The 25,220-nt window shown below is 43.8% G+C and overlaps 1 protein-coding gene across 2 annotated transcripts in view; it reads left to right on the top strand.

Moving 5' to 3' along the window:
* Positions 1-25,220, top strand: part of SLC25A13 (solute carrier family 25 member 13) — a 158,745-nt gene that overhangs the window by 80,667 nt on the left and 52,858 nt on the right. For both annotated transcript variants that reach the window (XM_080664864.1, XM_080664865.1), the window contains exons 6-11: positions 5,713-5,859; positions 7,651-7,789; positions 8,804-8,897; positions 9,126-9,210; positions 13,552-13,636; positions 14,115-14,273. In XM_080664864.1, coding sequence (XP_080520990.1) covers positions 5,713-5,859; positions 7,651-7,789; positions 8,804-8,897; positions 9,126-9,210; positions 13,552-13,636; positions 14,115-14,273 — 709 coding nt within the window. The remainder of the gene's footprint in view (positions 1-5,712; positions 5,860-7,650; positions 7,790-8,803; positions 8,898-9,125; positions 9,211-13,551; positions 13,637-14,114; positions 14,274-25,220) is intronic.

Genomic DNA, 25,220 nt, shown 5'->3' with positions numbered 1-25,220 from the left:
CTCATCTATTTCTACAACTGTTACTTTTCTTCTCCTGGTTTTTGGTAGGCCTGCCTCTGGAAAGGAACGCGTAGGTTAGTTAACTGGGGCTTCAGAGCCAGACCGCACGGGTTGGGGGCAGGAAGGTGGGAATCCAGTTTCATCCTTAGCGTCACGTGATCCCACGGCTGCTCTTTACCTCATATTTCCATGTGCAAAATGGAGGTGATGGTCGGCCTGCCTTTTTGGGTGGATTCGAAGAGATGAAGGAAGAAAGCACAACAGTCCCTGAAGCATAGCAACACTTAAAAACAGTAAACGTTAGCCCTTTGGATTTCTCCCTAAAACCTTGTTATCTACATCTCCCAGATTTATGTTTCTACCTGTACCTCTAGCTTTCTTTCGTTTGTAGCTTAACTTTTATTTATAACGTAAACTCATCTTACCCCAAGTTTTTCATAATGGTCAACCACCTCATCGCTTTCCCCTCCAGTATTCTCTTTTGTGGTAAAGGCATCTGTTTCCCCCATCATTTACAGTGGGGATTCTTTGAGATACATCTTGCTCCTATTTTTACATACAAGCAAGCACCGCAACTTTTTCTTTAAATCTCTTTTCCAGCTATCTGTCCAGATCGACTTAGGATCCTCGGACAGAGATTTTACCCAAGGCAGCTTAAGTCAGTAGTGTAAAAATCTCAGTTTTGGATCAGGCTCCTAGCTGTGTGACTTTAGACCTGTTACTTAACCTCCATAAGGTTCAGGTGCCTCTGTAAGATGAAGATAATATTATTACTTCGAAGAATGATTGTGAGGCTTAAACGAAATACTGCCTTTGGAGTTCTTGGCATAGCCTCTGGCCTGTAGTAGATGTTTAAACCTCCAGCTGTTACTGTCATTCCCCACCCTGTCTGGTCTTCATCTCCTGTGGCTGTTCAAGATGACTCAGCAGAATGGCTGTTTCTTACTCATGATTTTTTTTTCTTTTGAAGGACTCAAATGGCTTACATTGGAAAGGACTTTAGAGGTTTAGAAACCATTCACCTCTACAAAAATCAAAGCTGCCATTTATTAAGCGTCTGTCATGCGTGACGCCTCATTTTTACAACCCTGTATAGTAGGTGTTGCTGGGGCTCTAAGATGCAAACACAGGGCCCTGAGCCCTCCCTGATATTTGAGCTCTGCCCATTCATTCCTGTTTCAAACTTCAGCTCTTGTCTGTTTCAGACTTCAGATTTTTGTCTTCATAACATATTGCTTCCACAACCCCCTGTATTAAAATAAATAAAATAAAGTAATTTCTTGACATATGTTCCTTAGTTGAACAGATACTGCCAATGACTGGGAGAGAAGCTGCTACTTTGCCAGGTAGTCAGTCCAATTTATTAATGAATATTTAGACTGGTTAAATACTTCAGTGCTTTGTGCTAAAACCCGATCCTTCTATTTTCTCTCCCATTGATTTATTTTTAAGAACTACAGAAAGTCAGTATAACATGTTTCTTTTCTTTCTTTCTTTTTTTCAGCTGATAGTCCTTTCACCTTTAAATATTTGAATGTAACTATTGCTTCTCCCATTGTTCTCACCTTCGGCACATGGATGAGGAGTTTATCCATTCTGGTCCTCTTCGCTTTAGAAAGAACATTGTCTTATGTATGTTCTATTCCGTGCATAGGAAACATTCTCTGTCCCAGTTTTATCCCTCTGGGTTCAGCTCTAGGAACAATTAGGGTCTCGGCAGCCCTAAGTCCACATTAGGTTGTTTTTAAATAGCTTCAAAGGTGCCAGTGGAAACCTGGAAGTCACTGCCATGTGTATGGAGCCTGGATATTTATTGCCAACGTCATTCATTCTCAAATTAAGTATTTATAGAATACCAGGGCCTCCTCATTTGTCTTTCTCCTTCTCAGTTTCTTGGGATTGTGAGTCAACAGTGAGCAAGGCCAGCAGAAGCCTTTTAGATTTGGTTTCTGCCCTCCATGGTATCTGCTATTGTTGGGCAAACAATGCTGGCACTCTGAGTGCATAGTTTTGCCTTAATAAAAAAGCATCAAGAATTTTATTGTTTTCTCATGAAAATAAGCAACAGAAAAATCTAGAGCATTCAGAATAATTTAAAAGGAAATTGAATTCTATCTGTTCATAGCTATTAAGATTTGTAAGTGTCAACTTTGTGATCAGATTCCTGCCAGCAGCATTACCGGACTCCCCATGAAGTGTAGTGAGTGCAGTATTAGGAGCATCGTCCGAGGGAAGGAACTGCCTGGGTTTGAATTCCAGCTTTGCTGCTTCCTGTCCGTGAGGCCATATTCTCAACTGCTACAATGAGGTGAATAATGGCATATACCTTGTAGGGTTGCTGGGAGCACTGAGTGAGTTTATTACTATAAAGTGCTTGAGAACAGTGTCTGGCATGTAATATATGCTCACTAAATGCTGTATCATGGTGGTTGTAGCGTTTGAGGTAATAGTTTCATTTCTTCATCCAGAAGAAGAAACAGTCACAGCATAAACAGCTGTTCTTCGGAAGGCACCCACATCTGTAGTAAGCTTCTTTTAAGTCGATGGGAACACCTAAATGTTTTCACTCTGGCCCATTATGTCGAGGCCTTCTTGTTTTTCGTGGAATTTATAATGTCCCGTCTTTAAGAGCTGTCAGAAATGCATTCTTAAGTTGTTCATCATTAGGATTAAAGGTGCTTTCTTGTTCCACGATTGGGGATCCCTGCCAGTAAATGTTTACTCGCAGAAGCTCAGGCACACAAACCTGTAGTGACCCCACCCTGAATACAGGTGTACTCGCTGCCCTGCAGGGTGGGCGCCACCCCGCTGTGGTGCTCCTTTCCCACCTGACAGGCTGGGCAGGAGGGTCTTAGTGCGCTTTCTGAGGAGGTGGGGTGGCCAGGGGAGGTGATGCTGTTTTTGGTATCATGGTCTGAGGATCCCTAAGACTCTGTTTGAGTTATAAACAAGGTGAAACGGCACATAACTGAAATCACCTTCTACTACCGTTAAGTCATCTTGGCTTAGAATAGCTTTAGCAGTGGGTCTGGATTGTGTGTTCACTTACTTTCAGTTGAATACAGGCAGTCCTCGGGTTACGTCAGACTCGATGTACGTCATTTCATGGTTACGTCGCCATCTCCCATTTATTCATTAAAAAAAAAAAAAGTTCCGTCATTTCGACGTATGTGCATATGTGCTTTATGTTTTTTATTATTTATTTGCCACAAGTAAAGGTCAGGAATTGTTATCTTTCTTTTAAATTTTTTTTACTGTGTCACTTCATTACTGCTGTGTATGTGTCCATGTGAGTGAGGTAGGTGCTTATGGAGGTGGGTTCCGACTTACAGCGAAAACACGTTATGTCGCCGTAGGAACGGGTCTCTGACGTAACCCGAGGACCTACTGTACATACTGTGGCCATTCTTCTCCACAGGGCGTTTAACGGTTGTTGTTTTTTTCCTCTTAAATTGGAGGCAGTTGTTCAGAGAACCCATTTTTGTTTCATGGAACATGACTTACTTATTCAATTGGTTTTATAGTTTTATTCTGATCCTATTTATTCTCTGGTTTACTGAGTGCCTACCCTACCTAAAGCATTCTGCCTACACCATGACTGGGATGAACAGGGCATAGAGTCTCTTTTCCCCGGAAAGGTAGGGAGAAAGGCAAGGGCGTAGGGTGGGAAAAGGCAAGTCATACCATTGAGGTTCAAGCAGGGGGCCAGGTGAGCAATTGCTCTCAGTTCGGAGGCCTAGATACATTGACCTAACCAGGGGTCCTCAAACTTTTTAAACAGGGGGCCAGTTCACTGTCCCTCAGACCGTTGGAGGGCCAGACTATAGTTTAAAAAAAAAAAACTATGGCCCTGGCTGTTTTGGCTCAGTGGATAGAGTGTCGGCCTGCGGGCTGGAGGGTCCCAGGTTCAATTCCAGTCAAGAGCACATGCCCGGGTTGCGGGCTCGATCCCCGGTGGCGGACGTGCAGGAGGCAGCCAGTCAATGATTCTCTCATCATTGATGTTTCTATCTCTCTCTCTCCCTCTCCTCTCCTCTCTGAAATCAATAAAAATATATTTAAAAAAAAAAACAAAAAAAACCAACTATGAACAAATTCCTATGCGCACTGAGGGCCCGGGACAAGTCGGCTGCTAAGCAGGACAGGCAGCGGCACCCAGCGGGCTGGATAAATGTCCTCGGCAGGCTGCATGTGGCCCGCGGGCCGTAGTTTGAGGACCCCTGAAGAGGTGGCATCTGAGCTGCGCCTGGAGGAGGTGGTAGGATTTCAGGGACTAGAGAAAAAAGCTACTGTCAACACTAGGTGGAGGGAAGAGTGTAGACAAAGGCCTGCATGTGTGGAAAGTCTGGTGGGGGGCGGGGGGCTGGGCGTGGGTGCTGGAGACAAGGCTGAGAGTAGCTCTTGGAGGACCTTGAGCACTGTGCCCTGGAGGTGGGTTTTCATGACGAAAGGCTGTTGAAGGTTTCCGAGGAGGGGATGGAGGTCAGATCTGAGATTCTGAAAGGCAGCTGTTGATGCTTGTGTGCAGGATGGACTGCAGAGGTCAGAGTGCCAGCTGGCAGGTGGACCCATGGTGGAAATCAGGCATGGTCCGGGAGGGCTGGGAACAGTGGCATCAGGAGTGAAAAGGAGAAGATACATTTGAGGGAACTTTCATGGGTTTTGGTAACTGGTTTTCTCTGGGGGAAAGGAAGCTTGAAGAGTTGAAATGGACAGATTTCTAGGTTGGGTGACCAGAAAAACAACATGCCAATAATTAAGCTCTGAACATAGGAGAGGGACCAGGTTTGAGGGCTGGGTGGGGGACATATAATAGTGGGTTTACTGATGTGTAATTTTATGGCTTTTATAAGATACACACATGGATATATTCTCTAAGCAGTAGGAATTCTGGTCCAGCGGACAGGAGCGAGAGATTTGGATCTGGGACTCAAACCTTCTAAGAACTCTTTGAGGCCTTGGGAGGGAGGCCTTGGCCTTTTCCCACCGCTCCTTAAGTGAGAGGCATCTGTCCTCAGGTTTTCTCACTGAGGACAGAGGACCAATAGCTGACATATGCCTCTCATTTAAGGAGTGAATGGAAGGGGCATTACAAAGATTAGGGTTTCAGAAGCAAGTTTCACCAAGGACAGGCTAAATCAAAACCAACAATGCTGCCCTGGCTGATGTGGCTCACCTGCTTAACTTGCCCAAACTACCAATAGCGTCAAGGCTGAGGCACCCCGTAGTAGAGGAATCGCATATTTCAGAGGGAACCGCCCTTTCCAATATGTTGTTGCGTCATATGTGTATATGCCAGGTTTCCACTGAGAATTTTTCTCTCTTCTTTGGAGAGAGGTAATGACCCTGCAGGTGTATTTTCTTTGATCTTCTGTGTCACCTAAGCTGGTTTTGATTGGATCTTTGAGCCTACCAACCTTCATCCCCCTTTATTATCTTGGTGTCCTCGGACTCTAACAGAGCGTGGAGGTGATTTGGTTTCTTTGGTGGGAGATGTAAGGTGGAATGCACTTCCAGGACACGTTCACTGGGCCGAGCAACAGTTCTGTCTTTGGAAGAAGACAATAGCTTGGGGGAGGGGGGTGCTATTTAACAGGCTGATGGGGCTAGTGAAACCAAGATGTAATCTCTCTTTCTTCACCCTAACTTGAAGTTGAGCAGTTATTTGTAGTAATTGAGAAACGTAAATTATTTTACCTTTTTCATTTGTAGGAAATACAGTTGGAGCATGCAAAACAAGCTTTTGTGCAGAGGGACAATGCCAGGACCGGAAAAGTCACAGCCATTGACTTCCGAGACATCATGGTCACCATCCGCCCCCATGTCTTGACACCTTTTGTAGAAGAATGTCTGGTAGCTGTAAGTGTAACTTGCCCTAATGAAGTAATTTATTCTACCTGGCATGAGCTCAGAAAATAAGGAATTATAAGAACAGCTCTTACATATTATTTAGAGGTTTTTCTATTTAAAACAAACATTTTCTTAATGCATGCATTACTGAAGTTAAAGACAGAGTATGGTTTGGCTAGTTTTAGTGGGTAAGTTAATTTGTTATTTGGACAAGAATATCTTGAAGAAAACGTATCAACTGGCTTTTTAAAAAAGGAAAAACAAATTTATGATTGCATATTAATTTTGTTTTATATTTTGAGGTGTGTCAAATACTCATCTTTGCTTTTATCTATTCTCCAAGGCAAAAACATTTTTTTTAGCTGTATGCACAGATATAGTTGAGAGGTCAGCAGAACACAAACTCTGAATCTTATATTCACTTGGTTGGTCATTCAGCAGTGGCTCCTGATAGGCAGAGCCCTGCTGGCCTGTGTCGCAGAGTTTCCGCCTAGTGGAGATCCAGCCACTCTTCTAACACCTGGCCCCTGAGGTGTCCCGGGACATTCTCTGGTGGCAGCTTCCAAGCCTTGGTCATGGAGCATAAGAATCACCACAGATAATTATATAAAATACCAATTCTAAGGTTCTTCCCAGATCTCATTCACCATCTACAAGTGAGACCCTAGAACCTAATTCTGAAGCTTCCTCGATAATTCTGATGGTCACGCAGATTTGGGAATGCTTATGCAATGCTAACCATCGCTCTGTTCATCCCAGGGAGAAGATATTTTGGGTGTTTTCACCATCCTGTGGGTTTCTCACAATGTTTCCCACAGGCGGGAGCTTAGGCTAGCTTTTCAATTTTCCTTTTCTTTTCCTGGTGCCTCTTTTTGGAAATGTGGCATTCTGACAAGGCCCTTTCCGCTCTGGCACTGTGTTAATCTAGCTCCTTTTCTTGCCCCCCACCCCTTCCCTACTCCATCCTAAACTCCCATGTCAGCTATTCAAAATGATTACTCAGTGAAGATTTATGTGGTTGTTACCTTATAAAGAAGTACTTTCCTAATAAAAATATTTTGCCTTGTTAGGGAATGCTAGAATGTGAAACCCCCAAACTAAAGTTCCATTCATAATGGGACATGCTGTCTGTTTCCCTTGTCCCCAGTGAAGAAATATGGGTTCTTACAAATTTTGACTATCAGAATTCTGACCAGTCTTAACCCTCCATCAAAGCATATGACATTTCATAATTTTACCATAATACGCCTGTTTGCTAGGAATCCCACCACTGTAAAGTCTGTACGTAAATGATTATTTATTGCTAGTTATAAGTAACATGACAAATCATGATATTAATGTTAGATTGACCACTTTTCATATCATGTTTGTATTGGTATAATATAGTTTTGCATGTATAAGCACACACATGTGTGTAATATAGTTTTGCATGTCTAAGCCTTTAAGAATTGCTCATTAGATGAAATAAACAAACTTATAAAACATTTCCAATGGAAATTTGAACTCTGTAAATTACTACTGGTCCTGTTCTAACCCTACACATGTATTTATTTAGTTTTCTAGGACTGTGTGTGGAGAGTACAAGTTCTGGTCATGATTAGTTGCAGTTACTTCTAAAAATCATTTATAGCTTTTTTTTTTTAATGTAAAAGAAAAGTACTTATGGCTCTTTCTTCTTATACATGTATTCCTGATCACTTCCAAAACTGATGTTTGCTATTTGTACTTCTGAATCTTCTTCATTTTATAAATACTTTATTTGTCTTTATTCTCCTCTCTGTTATTTTCAACTTATTTGAGGCTGCTGGAGGTACCACGTCCCATCAGGTCAGTTTCTCCTATTTTAATGGATTTAATTCACTCCTTAACAACATGGAACTCATTAGAAAGATCTACAGCACTCTGGCCGGCAACAGGAAAGATGTGGAGGTGACTAAGGGTGAGTGAGAATAAATCTGAACTCTTGCCTGCAAGTATCTTGGTGTATCATTATTATTAGAGTGAAGAAGGCAACAAGAAGTTTTGTAGATTTTTAAATTTCATTATCTTTTATCTTATTTCATTTTATTTCATATTAGCCCTATGGTATTTGTGTGTTCTCCATCCTTTGATTAGACAGAAGCAAACAAAACAATCTTTGGCAAGTTTTGTTTTTTTTTAAAACATACTTTTATTGATTTCCGAGAGAAAGGAAATACGGAGAGAGAGATAGATATGAGAGAGAATCCTTGATGGGCTGCCTCCTGCACGCCCCTACTGGGGATCAAGCCCACAACCCAGGCGTGTGCCCTGACCAGGAATCCTATAGTGACCTCCTGGTTCATAGGTCTACTCTCACCCACTGAGCCACACTGGCCGGGGTTCAGCAAGTTTTAAATAAGCCAAAGACAGTCTTTGAGTGAGGGAACTGTGTAAAGTTTCTTAAATGTTTTCAAATCTTGCTAGAACCTGAGCTAAACTGGTAGCCTCTAACATGGTCTTCAAAAGTACATGAGGAGGAATTCCATAAACTTACACTGGTAGCAGTACAAATTGATCTATAGTCTTACAACAAGATACCAGCATTTTCATGGGATTTTTTTTAAAAAAAAACAGAATTTGCTTAGGAATTCCACAGCTTCATTGATATAACCTCTTGGGACCTATGCATATGACGTTTCATAGTTGCTTCCTAGTTTTCCCTGACCTGCAGTTTGGAAAACATCCTTGTCATTTATTCAGAGTCGTCCGATGACACCAGACTTTAAAGTCAATGTTAGAGACACTCCTGGGCACACTCTTCCCAAGCAAATGGGAGCACTGTCGAAGTGCTTACCCTATGTGGATTGACTTGAATTCTGCGACTAACGATAACAAAGTTTTGTGATGTTCCCCCATTCCAGTGCCTTGAGTGAGTGCTGCATGTAGTGGCTACTCCTTGAATCTTTCCCTTTTTAACTCTTTTTCCATACAGAGGAGTTTGTTCTGGCAGCTCAGAAATTTGGTCAGGTTACACCCATGGAAGTTGACATCTTGTTTCAGTTAGCAGATTTATATGAGCCACGGGGGTAAGTTGGCCCTTTTTTTTTTTTTTTTTTTTAATTAGCTTAATAAAACGAGGTTAGAAGGCGGAGGTAGGAGGAGGGCAGTATACTGGGAGAAAAATAAGCCAAATTAAAGAAGACTCTGAAATGTGGGAAGCGAAAAAGGGAATGTTTTAAAGTTCTGTAATGTACATCATTTAAACCAACTTGTATTTTGTTGTTGCTTGTTCTTGTTTATTTTCCTCCTTCCAGACGTATGACCTTAGCAGACATTGAGCGGATCGCTCCCCTGGAAGAGGGAACTCTGCCCTTCAACTTGGCCGAGGCCCAGAGGCAGGTGGGTAAAAAAAGCAAACGTGCTTCCTGGCATTTCTTTGGTAGAGGACCCCGACACCCCTTTTCCTGTGCATGTGCCTTTCTGACGCTGGTGTCTGACCTACCATTTTTCCATGTTGCACCCCAAATCCAGACACTTTCTAGAGGCTGAAAAGAAAAATGACTTGGGGATGTTCTGATTAGCAGCTAGTGGGCATTTTTGCTTGTTTTTTTCCCCCAAAGGTAAGGTGATTTCCTAACTGCATGGGAAACCTAACTCTCCAAAAACAGGCGGAAGATCCTTTCCTCTTCCCTAAGTCTCGGTTGTGAGATGTGGGGCAGGAGTCCTGTTCTGGGGTCGCCGTCCCAGCAAAGCGCTTGTCGCTACGTGAGAGTTGCCTTTGCTCTGCAGAGAGCTTCTTCGTCAGCGCGTTGCCGACGGCCGTGCCTTCCGTTTTTCCGAGTATCAGAAGGAGATAATTTTGTTTAGTCTGGAGTCATAGTTTGAAGGCTTTTAGACCTCTTTTTTCTATGAAAGGATTCATAAGTTATGTGGAAACAATTTGAGGAATGCTACATTTTATTTTATGGTTAACAGAAACCAATCTCTTGCAGTGGTGGGAGTCAGAAACTGAAGACCTGGGGACCTCCTCATTTAACTCTTGCTCGCCTCTCAGTAGATCAGGATTAGAGAATCAAAGCCTTCACGGGGTGGTTGCCCTTCCATGATGTTTGTAAAATAAATCCACTCACAGACGAGCGGCGTTTTAGAAAAAGAGATCCTTTAAGGCAAAGCCATCTCTGAATCCTGTGAGACTTAACAGTTTTTGGCTGGGAGCTCTGGGTCTGTGCAGAGACGCCAGTTTGACCACAATGGGTTGATGCGGGCTACATTTTTAGGACTGGCAGGCTTTGAGCCAGGACCCCCTCCTTTCAGCTCCTTCCCACCCCAGTGCAGTGGCGAGTCTTGTGTGCATCGTGTAACTCAGAGTGGTGGGTGTGTGCTCAGTAAATCCTCACGGGGCACCTCTGGGAAACCAGCTGGCTGCTGTTAAAAGAGGACGCCGATTTCCCCGAGTGCAGGACAGAGAACTGGATAATCTGTGCAGAAGTGGAAGCAACCTTGCCCTCTTTTCCCTCTGATTTTTAAACACTGCTGACCAATGTCTCTGCTACTAGTTGTTGTAGAAATTTGGGGATTAAGAAGTAGGACTTTTATTTATTTATTTGTTTGTTTGTTTGTCTAAATATATTTCTACTAGAGGCCCGGTGCACGAAATTTATGCACGGGGGTGGGGGGGGTGTCCCTCAGCCCAGCCTGCACCCTCTCCAATCTGGGACCCCTCAAGGGATGTCCGACTGCCCGTTTAGGCTCTCACAATCCAGGACTGCTGGCTCCCAACTGCTTGCCTGCTTGCCTTCCTGGTTGCCCCTAACCGCTTCTGCCTGCCAGCCTGATCACCCCCTAACCACTCCCCTGCCAGCCTGATTGATGCCTAACTGCTCCCCTGCCAGCCTGTTTGCCCCTAACTGCCCTCCCCTGCAGGCCTGGTCACCCCTAACTGCCCTCCCCTGCAGGTCTGGGTCCCCCAACAACTGTCCTTCCCTGCAGACCCAGTCACCCCCAACTTCCCTCCTCTGCCGGCCGGGTCACCCCTAACTGCCCTCCCAGCAGGCTTGATCACCCCCAACTGCCCTCCCTTGCAGGCCTGGTTCCTTCCAACTGCCCTCCCCTGCTGGCCATCTTGTGGTGGCCATCTTGTGTCCACATGGGGGCAGGATCTTTGACCACATGTGGGCAGCCATCTTGTGTGTTGAAGTGATGGTCAATCTGCATATTACTCTTTTATTAGATAGGATAGAGGCCTGGTGCATGGGTGGGGGCCAGCTGCTTTGCCCTGAAGGGTGTCCCAGATCAGGGTAGGGATTCCCTTGGGGTGTGGGGTGGCCTGGGCGAAGGGCCTGTGGTGGTTTGCACGTCGGCCACACCCCCAGCGATCCAAGCAGAGGCCCTGGTATCTGGGATTTATTTATCTTCTACAATTGAAACTTTGTAGCCTGGAGTGGAGCCAAACCTTCTGCTCGCTACATAGCGGCAGCCATTTCTGTTGGGATTTATGTATCTTCTATAATTGAAACTTTGTAGCCTTAAGGGGAGGCCAAAGCAGGCCAGGGCTGCAGAAGCTTGGCTTCCTCCATTGCCTCAGGCAACCCTAGCCTCCTGCTCTCTCCAGCTCCTTGGCTGCCGCCATTTCTGTTGGGCTTTATTTATCTTCTATAATTGAAACTTTGTAGCATTGAGTGGATGCTGATTTCCCCGAGTGCAGGACAGAGAACTGGATAATCTGTGCAGAAGTGGAAGAAACCTTGCCCTCTTTTCCCTCTGATTTTTAAACACTGCTGACCAATGTCTCTGCTACTAGTTGTAGAAATTTGGGGATTAAGAAGTAGGACTTTTATTTATTTATTTGTTTGTTTGTTTGTCTAAATATATTTCTACTAGACAATATATTTCTACTGGGCCAGCAAGGGCAGACGGAAAGTTTGGCATCCTCCATTGCCAGGGAAACCCAAGCCTCCCTCTTGCTCTCTGTGGCTGTAGCCATCTTGGTTGGGTTTATTTGCATATTCCCTCCTGATTGGCTGGTGGGCATGGCTGGTGGGCGTGACTGGTGGGTGTAGCAGAGGTATGGTCAATTTGCATATTACTCTTTTATTAGATAGGATTGATTTCAGAGAGGAAGGCAGAGGGAGAGATGGAAACATCAATGATGAGAGAGAGTCATTGACCAGCTGCCTCTTGCACTCTCCCTACTGGGGATTGAGCCCACAACCCGGGCATGTGCCCAGACCAGGAATTGAATCGTGACCTCCTGGTTCATAGGTTGACTCAACCACTGAGCCATGCCAGCCGTGCAGGACTTTTATTTTTTATATAATTTTTAGATTCCCTCCTGTTCTCCATTTGACAGCACTTTCCCACCTGTTTTCCTCTGCAGCTTTTGAGAGTTTGCGATGGGTGCTTATTGATACTGGCCATGAGCAGGTTTGAGGGGGTTGATGAGCTTTACAGTGGGAGATGGCTGGCTGCTGCTGAGAGGTTTGGAGCAATTCACGAGGGCCTTGCCTGGAATATTCTTTACTCTGAGCCCCACTGGGCCTGACCACATTGACAGAGGTCGTCCACCTGGTAGGCTCTGCTAACATTCATCCTCGACACAGGCGTGCAGGAGGAGGAATCTTGCTTGTCTCATTCATGACCTGCTGCACTTCTAGCGTCAGAAAACTTAAATATAAGTCTGGGGTTTCATTTATTTAATCTTTTAAATGAAGAGTTAGTGATAGTGGTAGATTCGTCCCACCCTATTATTTTCAGAATATGTTCACTTGTTATTTTGATACCAGAACTTTGCTAAGTATTGCACATTTTTTGTCTTTTTTTTAATTAAAGTACAGTTGGCATACAGTATTGTGTTAGCTTCAGGTGTACAACATAGTGATTTGACATGTATATATCTTACAATGTGCTCACCACCCTCAGGCTGGTAACCTCCTGTCAACGTGCAAAGTTACTGATCATTATTGACAATATTCACCTTCACCATTTTTACCTGTGTCTCTCCACCCTCTCCCTTCTGTTTGTTTTTTGTTTCTGAGTCTGTTTTTGTTCTGTTCTATTTGTTCATTCTCATGGCATATTTGTATCCATGTGACTAAAACAATACCTTTCTTATAGCTGCATCTGTCAAAATGAAGTTACTATTGATGTCTGTCTGTACAGGGATAGAGTTGGAAATACCCCATACAATTTGCAGAAGAAATGTTTTATGTTCATAAAGATGCTTATTTCTATGTAAAGTTATTTTCAGTGAAATGACTTTGAAGGATATTGCAAATTACCTCATTGTATTAGAATTGTGTTGCTTTGATAGCAACTAAAATTCTTTGGGTTGATGGCTGGGGTTGGTAATTATTTTTGTGGCTCACCAATTTTAATTATCGTGGCTTTTGAAAAACCAAATTTTATCAAATGTTTTTATTCATTCAACAGGTATTTAGTAAACACTAACTGTATGCCACCCTCCTTTGACAACTCTGTATACATGTAAGGAGGCAACTGATCCATGTCTCTCTCCCTTCTTCTCTCTAAAAATTAATAAAAAACATATTCTCAGGTGAGGATTTAAAAGTTTAAAAAAAAGAAAAACACCACTTACTGAACCTAACCCATTTCCTCTGACATTTCAGTTGTATCATGAATTTAGTGGGTAATTTTAAAAAAAATAAAATGTGCTCATTTATACTTTGTCTTTTCTTCTGTCTCCTTCTTTTCCACTCTCCATTTCCCATCCGTGCGAAGCAGAAGGCCCCAGCCGATTCATCTCGCCCAGTTCTCCAGCAAGTCGCAGAATCAGCCTACAGATTTGGTCTGGGTTCTATTGCTGGAGGTAAGTCATAATGAGTTCACATTTTTCATGTTTATTATTCCTCTTATTTTTTTCTCTGGCTTTCCATCTTGAAATATTAAAAACAAACGCCCTCTAGTCTGTCCCTAAGCAACTTGTCAGTCTGGACCTGTGAAATGGGACAAGAGCAGAGGGAATTGTCCCCCTATCTGCACCTGATTAGGGACTTAGAAGTGGCTTTTTTTTTCTCTTATTTATCTGCAGATAGGCTTTCTAGAGACAGATATTTAACAGTGCAGTTAGACTGTAGGGATGTGCTTCTTGAAAACTGACACTTCTTAGCCTTTCATTCACTCGAATGAAAGTTCATACTTGTTAAGGGTAATTGTTAGTACAGTTTTAAAATCTGTTCATGCAAAATTACCTTTTTTCTTTGGTCAGTCTTCCCTTTGACTTTGCCTCCCCTTTTCCTCGGACAGACCTTCATTCCTTCTGAAATGCTGGTATTATTTGATTTTAGCTGTGGGAGCCACTGCCGTGTATCCCATCGATCTTGTCAAAACTCGAATGCAGAACCAGCGATCAACTGGCTCTTTTGTGGGAGAACTTATGTATAAAAACAGCTTTGACTGTTTCAAGAAAGTGCTACGTTATGAAGGCTTCTTTGGACTGTATAGAGGTTAGTGCCATGTGCTAAATTCATGCAAGGTGAAGTAATAGCCAGAGGTCTGGTTTTCCATCTGAGTGCCTGAAATGTATTAGAGAGGCTGTGTTGAAATGGAAATGCAGCACATTCTCAATTATCCATGCTAATGGGAGTGGGCTGGAGGCATCTGGGGCATGGCTAATGAAAACAGCCCATAATCTGAAAGCTAGTTATATTGCTTGTAATATATTCTATTTCTTAAAATAATTACGTTTATAAACATCTTCAGTGAGATTTTAAAAGGCTCGTAGTTTGTGTTCGTGAAATAACTCCACTCACCAGATCATAGGGAAAGGCATCCTGGAGACAGGACAGAGCCTACTGGGATTAATGAGTCTCCTTGAATATACACAGGAAGTCCATCAGGCGGGACCCAAGGCTCAGTGGAGCTCTCTTTTCCTGCCTCTCTCTGAGTTCAAGTTGCTCCTTCCCTGCCTCTACCTCTGTACCCAGTGGAGTTGATTCACACGCTAGCCAGGTAGTCCTTCTGGACCCAGCTGCTCCTTTAATCATCTCAGGTTCATTAAGCAGTGAGAACAGCAGTAAAAAGTATGCCGTCAATCACAGAAAGAATCCCACAGTCCCTGACGGCTTTTCCATTGGCCTTGCCTGCTTTCCAACCTCTCTCCCTTTGTGATGGCCATCTACAGAGAAAAGTAGCAAGGGTATTTGTATCAGCTAGAGTACGGTTTCGCAAGGCAGTTCAGGGCTGAGCCGCTTTGCCATTTGGTAACTGCAAAGCTGGCAGGGTCTTCCCTCCTCTCCCTAGCTTGCTCTAGAAAAAGGAAATAGTATTTAGTGCCCTGCAGAGACAGGCCTTGAAACTGGCAGCCAGGTAAGCCTGTGCCTCTGTGCCTCTTCTGCCATCTGCTGACTCCAGTCTTCCTCTTAAGCACCCAACTATTAAAAAAAAAAAAAAAAGAAAGAAAGAAAGAAAAGGAAAATAAAAAGACCTCTCATGAAATCTCTCACCTTAGCAACTAGGAGGCTTCAAACTCCAGAGGAGTTCCATTTTACAGGTTCTGTTGTGTCTTGGATAACGCCCTTCAAAGGCCCTTTGATCTTTTCTTTGCCCTCTTCCCTTCGCCCCTGCCTCTTCTGACAATCGGGAAGGTCTTTGACCCCAGGTGATTGATGATGACCTTTGCAGGGTCACTGCCTTCCATTTGAAATACTTTTCCCTCCTGGTGACAACAAACCTGGCAAATGAAATGTCTCCCAAGTAGTGCAAGGTTAATGTCAGAGCTCCTGCTTCATGGCGATTCAGGCAAAGGCGGCCACCTTCCCTAGTCACGTGGGTTATTTTCTGTAGGGGGCCTTGCACCTCAGGTTGGGCAGATGTTGGAGCCTTGGCGTTGCTTCACAAACTACTTCTGTGAGCTTTCCTCGGTCTTGAGGAAATGTTCAGGGTGTCTTTAGAATGCTGAGAAATACTGGCGTCCTCCTGGGTGTCCTTCATGTCCTTGTGTTGACCTGGTTTGTTTTTAAATCTGTTTCCAGCTCTTTGACTATGCCTGGCAGGTCTTGATTCTTGGTTGCATCTGCATTTCTTTCTTTGACCTGTCCTCTTGACCCCATGGACCGAGCAGCCTGAAGCATACCTGAGTGCTGAGCCACGTGGGGGCCATGCCACAAACCCCTTGCTGTTGGAGCTATTACATCTGAGAGACAGGGAAGGGGGAGCAAGCAGTCTATTAGATAGAGATGGAGGCTCATTCTGAAACCCTGTCCCTGGTTTAGAAATAGCCATTTATCTAACCTGTTTGGGGTGCCAGGACCCTGAGGGGTTCTCTGTCAGAAGATGATAAGTAGAGTGTGAATATCAGGAGATTAGTTCTGGAAGTTACCTATGTTCGTTTCTCCCTGATTTCTTTTCTTTTTTCTAATATATGATTTTAAAACAAAAGATTTACTATAAAACTTTGTTTATTTCTGTTCTATTACTGGGATCTTGAAAGCGAAGAGATGATTGACAGTTCAGGTTTAAAACAATGATTTACAATTTTGCTTCATAAATTACTTATTGCTATTGATTGGTTGGGGACCAATTCCCTTTAGTGCCTTGCACATGATCCTTAATTAATAATTGTATATAACTGCATATGTGGAAATGCTTATCATTGGGCAAGAGTAAGACTTGATGAAAATGGGAAACCATCATTGCTAGCAAAAAAGTATAATAAAAACAAAAAAGACCTGAAGTATTTCTGAGAATCAGTATTCTAACCTTTGTGTATAAAGTCAGGCTATAAAACACCCTACATGTGATTCTTTGACTATAAATCTCTCATTAAGTGTAATTTTATTGTTTTAAAATGCTATTATTCCCGGGGAAAACTGTTAAGTTTCAATTTTGAGAATTTAAAATTGCTGCTGTTAACGCTTCACCTAGCAGTATTTGCGAAGGTGTCAGAGTACATCTCTAATTAATAAACATGTTTTGAAATATTGAGCATATTTTTTCCTGTTCTGGAATTTTGCTTAACCTGTAATTTTCTGCATCAAGACATATATAATTGCTAATATTTTCTGAATAGTATAATTTGGGAATGTTGCATAAGTAAGGTCCCTTCCCTATTTTAACATTATTTATATTTGGGCGGGAAGTTGGCAGTTGGCTCTGGAAGAAGGTGACGGCTGAGTGTATTCTTATCATAAGGTTAATCAGGATCTCTCTCCCTCTTTTTTCTTCTAAAAAGAATACAAATTTATAAAGGGAAGCTGTGTTTGTATTTAGGAGTAAGTCCTCGTGAAACTACGAGAGTGTGGGTTATTTTTAAATAACTTTTTCAGCACTCCACAAGTTGTTGTTCTCTTTCCTTCTCTGGCGGTGGCCAGCATCTGTCTGCACACAGTCCTGAGAGCTACCCCGTCATAATCAGGAAGCACGTTTGAATCACTGCCCCTTCGTCCAAAGGAGACAGATAACACAGCATGCGACTGTTAGCAGTTGTCCTCAGTGGACACGGAGTCCTGTGCCTCAGTGCCCTATGCGATTTTAATATTGTGGTTGAATATGTCTTATTCTTTGTATCTCTGTACTTCTTGGTCTCTGGAAGTCTCTTATTTGGGTGGGGCTAAGTCTTGGTTATTAGAAAAAGATCCCCCACCAAACCAGTACTATATGAAATGCGGAAGGGAATTCTTTAAGAAAAGGAAGAAGAAAAAGGTAAAGATAAAAATTATGAACAACAAAATGACAACAAATACATACCTACCAACAAGTGAATCTAAAAATCAAGTGAATAAAAAATCTGATGAACAGAATGAACCCATGAATATAATAGAATCAGGGACATAGAAAGGGAGTGGACTGACAATTCTCAGGGGGGAAGAGGGTGTGAGGGGTGCGGGAAGAGATTGGACAAAAATCTTACACCTATGGATGAAGACAGTGACGGGGGATAAGGGAATGGGGTGGGGTGGGGAATCAGGTGGAGGGGAGCTATGGGGGGAAAAAAGAGGAACATCTGTAATAATCTGAACAATAAAGATTTATTAAAAAAAGAAAGAAAGAAAGAAAAAGATCCCCTTAGAAGTCCTATGAGACTGACTCTGTAAACCTTCTCTACAACACACACTACTCAAAGGGATTGTTTTTCCTATTTTTTTCTATAATTTTTGAAAACCAGGCCCCAGGCTAAGTCTCTCTGTATGAAGGGAAACAACACCTGAGATAATCCAGAGCTCTCTGAAGTCACTTGTGAAAGTCTTTCTCTGTTTCCTCCCCAGTCTTCCAAGTGATTAAACACACTCAGGTGTTTAAAATCCTTAATGAATTACCTGACAGCTCATTTGGTTTGAATGAATTGCATGATCAAGTGAGTCAGTTATTGGCCTGCTCTAGACTTGGCATATTAAAGAAAAACAATTGATTGGGTAATCATCCATAATGAAATGCTCTTCACGTTCCAGGAATAGCTAATTTCTGCCTTGAAGCTTTGCTATACTCTCCTCCCTTCAGTGCTTTAGGTAATGGGATGAGTAGCGTGAGAAATTGGAAAATGTTTTGGGGAGGATCTTAGGGAGAAAGATGGATTCAAGAGAAATCAGGATCCATGAGAAATACTTTTGAAAGGAAGGTTTTGATTTTTGTTTCTGCTGGAGGGAGAAGCCATAAAGAAAATCTGTCAGAAAGAAAAATTAGATCATTTTATGAATTAAACTTAATTTGGAGCACTACATTATCTTTGAGATAATTGGCAATATATATATACATATACATATATATATGTGTATGTGTGTATATATATTATTAATAAGCCCATTGATCTAGGCGTGCAAGGTTTCCAATGTGTCTATTTTAGGTTGTCTGTGTGGTGCAAATTCAGTCATCTTCCATCCTGGAATGTTCTCAAGGTGACATCTAGAGGATATTGTGGTGATATCTCGGGAAGTTATTGATATGTGTGCATTCTAGAAGGAAGTTTTGTCAGACAGCTATTTTCTGCCAAGTCTCTTCTCCTGGTTAATGGTTCTGTTGAAGGGAATATCCAAATTGTATGATCCACAGTGAGGTATCTTCTTGCATAATTCTTGTGAATAGAAATAATTTTAAAAACGCCAGCACCAACAGAAAAAGATAGGAACTCCTGCAACTCTGTTTTGCATAACTTAGGAACCCCTACATCTTGGAACCAATCATCGTGAATTTGTGAACTGTACTGACTCGTGGATGCCCACGCATGCCCACCAAAGCTTCTAATGAGTGCAGAATGATTGGCTTGTGTTTTGTCTTCTTGGTCAATTTCTGCACATTTTGAGGGTATCAAACTGTGACAAGATCAAAAGACAGATATTTGGTCATAGGAGACCAAACAGAAATGAACAAAAGACTTAGGCAGTCCCTGAGCTGGGTCATCAAATCTCCAGAAATCTACCTACAGCGAGCCAGCTGAAGTGAGCGTAGGAGAATAAGGTAACACTAACTCAAACTAGGGCGGGACAGAGCGTTGTCTGAGGCTTGAGAAAGCTAGATGAGCTTAGAAAACTGGGAAAGGTGACAAAAAGATGAAACTAGATGTAGCCTGGAGAAGATTAATGACCGAATTAGTTCCAGGCCTCAAGAATGACCATTTATAACTAACTAGCTACTGTCAGTTGCTGAGACCAAAATAAGGGAAATAGATTAAACCTCAGCACCAAGGAAATAGTTTAGGTAGAAGAAAACGTAACCAGGACTTTGAAAGTAGCATAGATCAGAGTGAAAAACTGAAGGGGAGGGTGCAATCCCTTTCAATGATCTTCGCTTCTAGAAGGCCCCCAAACAGAAGAGGAGTGAAGAGAACTGTTTTTCCTAGACCATAATCATGCTCTGATACTCCCAAAGGCATCCTGAGCCAGAGGTAAGATAACAGATGGTTCTTGCCCTGTTGAGTAAAACATTTAACCCAGATAAAGGAGTATTTAAATCCTAATATCTGCATCGTGCCTCCCCTCCCTCCTTTCCTCAGCCCCAGTGTAGTCACCTTGGGGTGGGACCCTGGATTGCAGTGAGCTCTGTGAAAGGGGGTAGTGTCCTTGGCAGGGTGGCAGTGCCTCATGCCTAGGGGCAATATGAGTCAGAAGCAGACAGACATGTGGGAGGAGGCACAGGGAGGAAGGAATGCTTGAGCAAGTGAAGAGAGAAGGCCATGGAAATCGGAGCAGGAATAAAAGCCGTGAGGCAGGGCACACAGAGTGCTGATAGCTCCCGAAGGAAGGTTAATCTATTGTTGACAGCCAGGAGGGCTCTCTGGGAGGACGGGGCAAGTGGAGTGGCCGCAGTGGTGAGGTCAGGAGGGTAAGAATGTAACATCGGAGGGGTTGCCTCCGGGGTGAAACTGGATAACACAAAAAAGTGCTGGATGTGGCTTTAGCTACAGGAATCGGGGTATCTCACGCTTTAATTTCCCCTGCCAAAGTCTACTTGTCTCTGCCCGGAATGCCTTCTTCCCCATTTTTGCTGCTTTGAGCTACCTTTCTCGGGGCTGGGCTGGCCACTCCTGAACTTGCTTTTGTCTAAGACAGAAATGCAGCCTTAGTTAGGGGGTTCCTTCCTTGCCCTAGCTGCTCCATACCTGTGCTCCTGCTTGTCTTGTTCAGCGTACCCTTTTGGGACACTTACTGCACTAGTTCCAGCGGTCCGTGCACCGGCCCTGACCGGCTGCTTTCCCTGAGCCTCATGCCCAGTGGGTTCCCTGACTCTCACCTGGGCAGCAGGTCAGCACCTGCAGCTTGGCTCTGCCATTCAGTGTCTTCAGTGTCTTAAAGAGCCTTATGTTGAGAACCTGGAGAGAGGGAAGGAGGCATGATGTGGAGGCCCACACAGAGCCACCGTCCTTAGGTGAAAGGGCCTAGCTGTGCAGGGTGCCGGCCCCTGGGAGTCGGGCCCGGAGAGGAGTTCTGGAAGAAACACCTTCGTGGAGCAGAGAAGGGAGTTGGAGCAGAAAGTCCACTAGAGTGAACAGGGAAGAGCTGCGCGTTAGGGGGATAGAGCCCTGGTGTGAGCGCAGTGGTGGACCTGGATTCACTGTGAGTGCCACTGCCCGGTCACCAGATAGTCAGCGATGTGGGGCAAGCTGCTTCGCCCCTCTAGATTCTAGTTTCCATGAAGGAAGAGGATAGTGATGATGATGGTGATGAGCATAAAAATAAACAACAATAAAAAACCCCATTCTGTGATACTTGCTATGTACTTGGCACTGTTCTGAGGGCTTCATTTTATCTTTACCCCATGAAGACGGTTCTGCGTTTATCCCCTTGTACAGGTGGGGGAACTAAGGCACAGAGAGATTGGGTAACTTGCCCACAGTCGCACAGCTAATAAAGAACAGTGTCAGAAGCCAACCCCAGCAGTCTGGCTGCAGACTCTGCTCTTCTGCCATTCAGTAGAAATTACGTTGTAAAACGTTGCTTAGCCTCAGAGGTGGAGAAATGCTTACATTCTTAACAAAAACATTTTATTGTAGCTTAAGAACGTAGTTGAAGGTGTGCCATATGTGTGCTGCTTCCTTATCTTTGCCCAAAGTAAGCAGGGCCATTAGATGCTATGAGACCAGATGTTGCCCTCACTGCCCGAGGACAGCTCCTCTTAGGATGGGCCTGATGCCATGGCAACAGCATCATACAGAGGCCTCTCCACTTATGGTGGGGTTATATCCTGATAAACACATGGTAAATCGAAAATATAAGTCAAAAATACATTTAATGCACCTAACCTCCCGAACATCGCAGCTGGGCCCAGCGGTTTCTGCTGAACTTGTATCACTTTCACAGCTCAGTCAAGTCGAAAGTCTGAAGTCAAGGGCCCTCTGTCCTCCTTACCTGATTCTGGACTGTGACCATTATTCGGGGTACATTGCTTCTTGTAAGCAAGAAGAGAGTCAGGGATATACCTTGATCAGATAGGCAGAGAGAAACATTCCATTTTTAAATACCTGATTTGGGTTGTGAACAGTGTCTGGCTCTTGATATACATTTACTCTTATGATTATCATAATAAACCAGGGAGTTGTAAATAGAATCCTTGGTTTACCATTGAGTACCCTAGAGTCCCAAGAACAACATCCCCAAGGTCACTCAGCACGCAGGAGGTGCAGGCCGAGGCTTGCAGCCCAGATCTGGCTTCCCCCAGAGCCCTTGGTCCAAGCCATTCATTTTGGTAAAAGTGATTAAAAAGAAATGGTTTTAATTAGGCCAGCTTTGTTAATGAGTTTTTTTCATAGCATCTCCCAACTCTGAGACTCTAAACCTTTTTCTGAAAAGATTTTAAGTGATAGCATAGTAGCCCTCTGACCCAGTACACTGCTAGTTTTGAGGGTGCTGTTTGAAGCGAAGTTGGGGGTTCCTGATGTGGGCTTCATCCCCACACCTCCAGCTCAGTTCTCATTGAGTTGCACCAAGGACTGGAATCAAGGGGATAGTGTGATTTATATCTCAGCCCCATGAAATTTGAAGACCAAATGCTGTATTAATATTGTACCCTGTAAATCTTTTCTCGCATTAGCAGCCTTCTGGTAAAGTTTGCCAAGGAAGCATTGCCATGTGTGCTGATGGAGCTGAACTAAAATGAGAAGATTAGAAAACTAACCACACTAATAAATTTCATTTGAGGCCGTTGGAAAACAGACTGCTGTTTTGACAAGTTAGAAACAACACACACATCCATTCTCTGTTTCTAATGGTTAAAATGAATTTCCAGAATCCAACAGAAACGTCTTATATTAGAAGCCTAATTTCTCTGCGGAGTCACCCAGATGTCAAACCTAGATGTGCTTTAGGCTTCAGTGTGATTGCGTTGAAGCACCTGAACGAGACCGGCTGTTTTATTACAGAGCCATTTTCCCCTCCTCCCTCTGCAGTCAAGGAACCAGGAGGGTTATTGAAACGCCCACCTCTGTGACTTTTCATTGTCCCACAGATCACGGCCCCTCCCAAAGGGCAGTGACCCAGCATGAATGGTGCCAAGGCCACATCTGTAGTGCCACTCAGATTGTCGTCCACAGCCACCTTTGTTTCCCTACCGAGGCAGGAGACACCCCATAAGAATGGTACTTATCCAGGAACCCCCCGAGTACCAACATCTGGCCCAGGTCTTAGGACTGGATTAGTACTTTGGTTTTATTCTTACTGAGTGGACCTTATTCAATTAACATGATTTAACTGGGGGCCTTCAATTACTTTAACTTCCTCATTACTCTCCCGGCCCTTCACCTGCCTCTAGAACTTCTTACTGATAGTCACTCTCGACTTTAAAAAGAATTTGGTTCAAACCCCTTCACATGGCCTAGGAGAGAAGCAGTGCAGTGGGCCAGGTAGGAGCCCCCCTGCAGCCGGACCACCTGGTTGAGCCCCGACCCCCGACCCCCGCCTGACAGCTGAGTGACCTTAGGCAGGCTCCTTGAGGTCTGCCTCAGTGTCTTCATCAGTTGATGGGGGCAAAAATAACATGCACTGATTTATTGGTATTGACTTCCTGTTGAGTGGATTGAATGGGTTGATTCACATGAAGCACAGAGCGTAGAGCCTGGTGTGTGGTAAGTGCCCCCAAATCCTGCTTGTTGTCATTATCTCTGCTACTGCCGTTTATTGCCAGGTCTGTGACCTAACCATAGTCTCTGGTCATCTTGCTCCAGCCCTGAATGTGCCATGATCTTGAGATTTTTGCACGTACTCTTCCCTCTGCCTAGAACACCCTGCCCTCTGTTCTAGTCATACCTCTTTTCCACAGTGAGTCTCTGCTTATCCTTACAGATCCAGGTCAAGTGTCTCCTCTCTGATGCGTTTCTCCCTGCTGCAGGCAAGACAAAAGATTCTCTGCTGTGTTCCCATCGCCCTGGGCTGTCCCTGGGCTGTGAACTTACCACTCTGTCTCCTTTCTGGCACTCAGGGACACCTAGGTTTCCCTTGTCTTCCAAACTGAGAATTTTTCCTGGGGCTTGCAGGGTTCCCATCATGTTCATCGCACGCTGCCAAGCACGCAGAAGGCATTTGGTAAATGTTTGCTGAACAAATAAATACACGGTTTTCCTCTTTGTTGTTTTTTTTTTGTTTTTTTTTGTGTGTTTTTTTGCTGTTCACAGTGCATTACTAAATTTATAGTGAGAAAGACAAGTCTCAATAGCTTAAAAGGCTGCCTGAAGTGATTGTATCTAACAAAGTGTAGTGATTTGGCTCTGTGGGCTGGTTTTTAATAGTCATTTAAAAAGACTGTCACAGGGTAGTTACAGAGACAAGAGATCATCATTTAAATCACAGTGCTTTCAACCCATCCATGGTGTTGGTCTACAATTTAATGAGGAGGAAAATACATCTAGCAAGTAAATATTTAAACATTTGGGCACTTGACTTGAATGCGGAGAGCAACACGGCAGTTGTAAATGTTAAGATGTAGTTTAACCAACTTATCCTCGCGTTTTACTGGTAGAAATCAATGTTCTTTCACGAAGCAATAATAAGGCTTTCTTATCATATTACAGATATCGTATCTTCTCGTATTATGTGGTATAAGAAAAATGCTGTAAGTGAGCGAAGTTTAGGAGAGAATGCTCACTTTGAATAAGAGCCCTGGTTTTGCCCAGATGGTTTCATAGTCACGTTTTCTGAGCTGCTTTGGTTCACTCCACCGGCCCACTTGCTTTTTGTACTCATGGTTTCTCCTTCCTCGTGGCATTGGCACAGACACGGCTTCAACGGGCCGCTTTCCCCACTCCACACGGGATCTCCGCAGGCTGTGTCTCTGTGCCGACCGGCCGTCACCTCTGAGGATGCCATCCCACTCTCAGGAGGAGGATCCTGACTGGCTGGCATCACTTTTGGAACCAGGGCATAGGGCACAGGTCGCCGAAATCATTAGCTGCACGTCTTTTAAGAATCTTCCCCAAGCCCTAACCAGTTTGGCTCAGTGGATAGAGCGTCGGCCTGCGGACTCAAGGGTCCCAGGTTCGATTCCGATCAAGGGCATGTACCTTGGTTGCGGGCACATCCCCAGTGGAGGGTGTGCAGGAGGCAGCTGATCGATGTTTCTCTCTCATTGATGTTTCTAACTCTCTGTCCCTCTTTCTTCCTCTCTGTAAAAAAATCAATAAAATATATATTTTTTTAAAAAAGAATCTTACCCAAGTTCAGTCAGCTTGGCCCTAAGGATGAAACAAGCTCAAAATAGGGCTGCCTTGAGAAGATGTCACAAACCCCAGTGTCTGCAGGACGCAGGCGGGTTGTGTGATTGAACAGATGAGTCTGGGTGTGAGAGGCACAGGCCAGAGACAAGTGTGGTCTACAGCATCGATTCTTGAGAATGAGGGCTTAGGTTTGACTCCCAGTCTATTTGTCAGCTGGATAATTCAGACCAAATTACTTAATCTCAGTACGCCCCAGTTTCCTGTCTGTAGGGCAGTTATAAGAATTAAATGAATTCTCGAAGTGCTTAAAATGGTACCC

The sequence above is a fragment of the Plecotus auritus genome, assembly GCF_963455305.1.
Source record: "Plecotus auritus genome assembly, chromosome: 4".
Classification (NCBI taxonomy): Eukaryota; Metazoa; Chordata; class Mammalia; order Chiroptera; family Vespertilionidae; genus Plecotus; species Plecotus auritus.
This window is presented reverse-complemented; position numbering and strand designations above follow the sequence as displayed.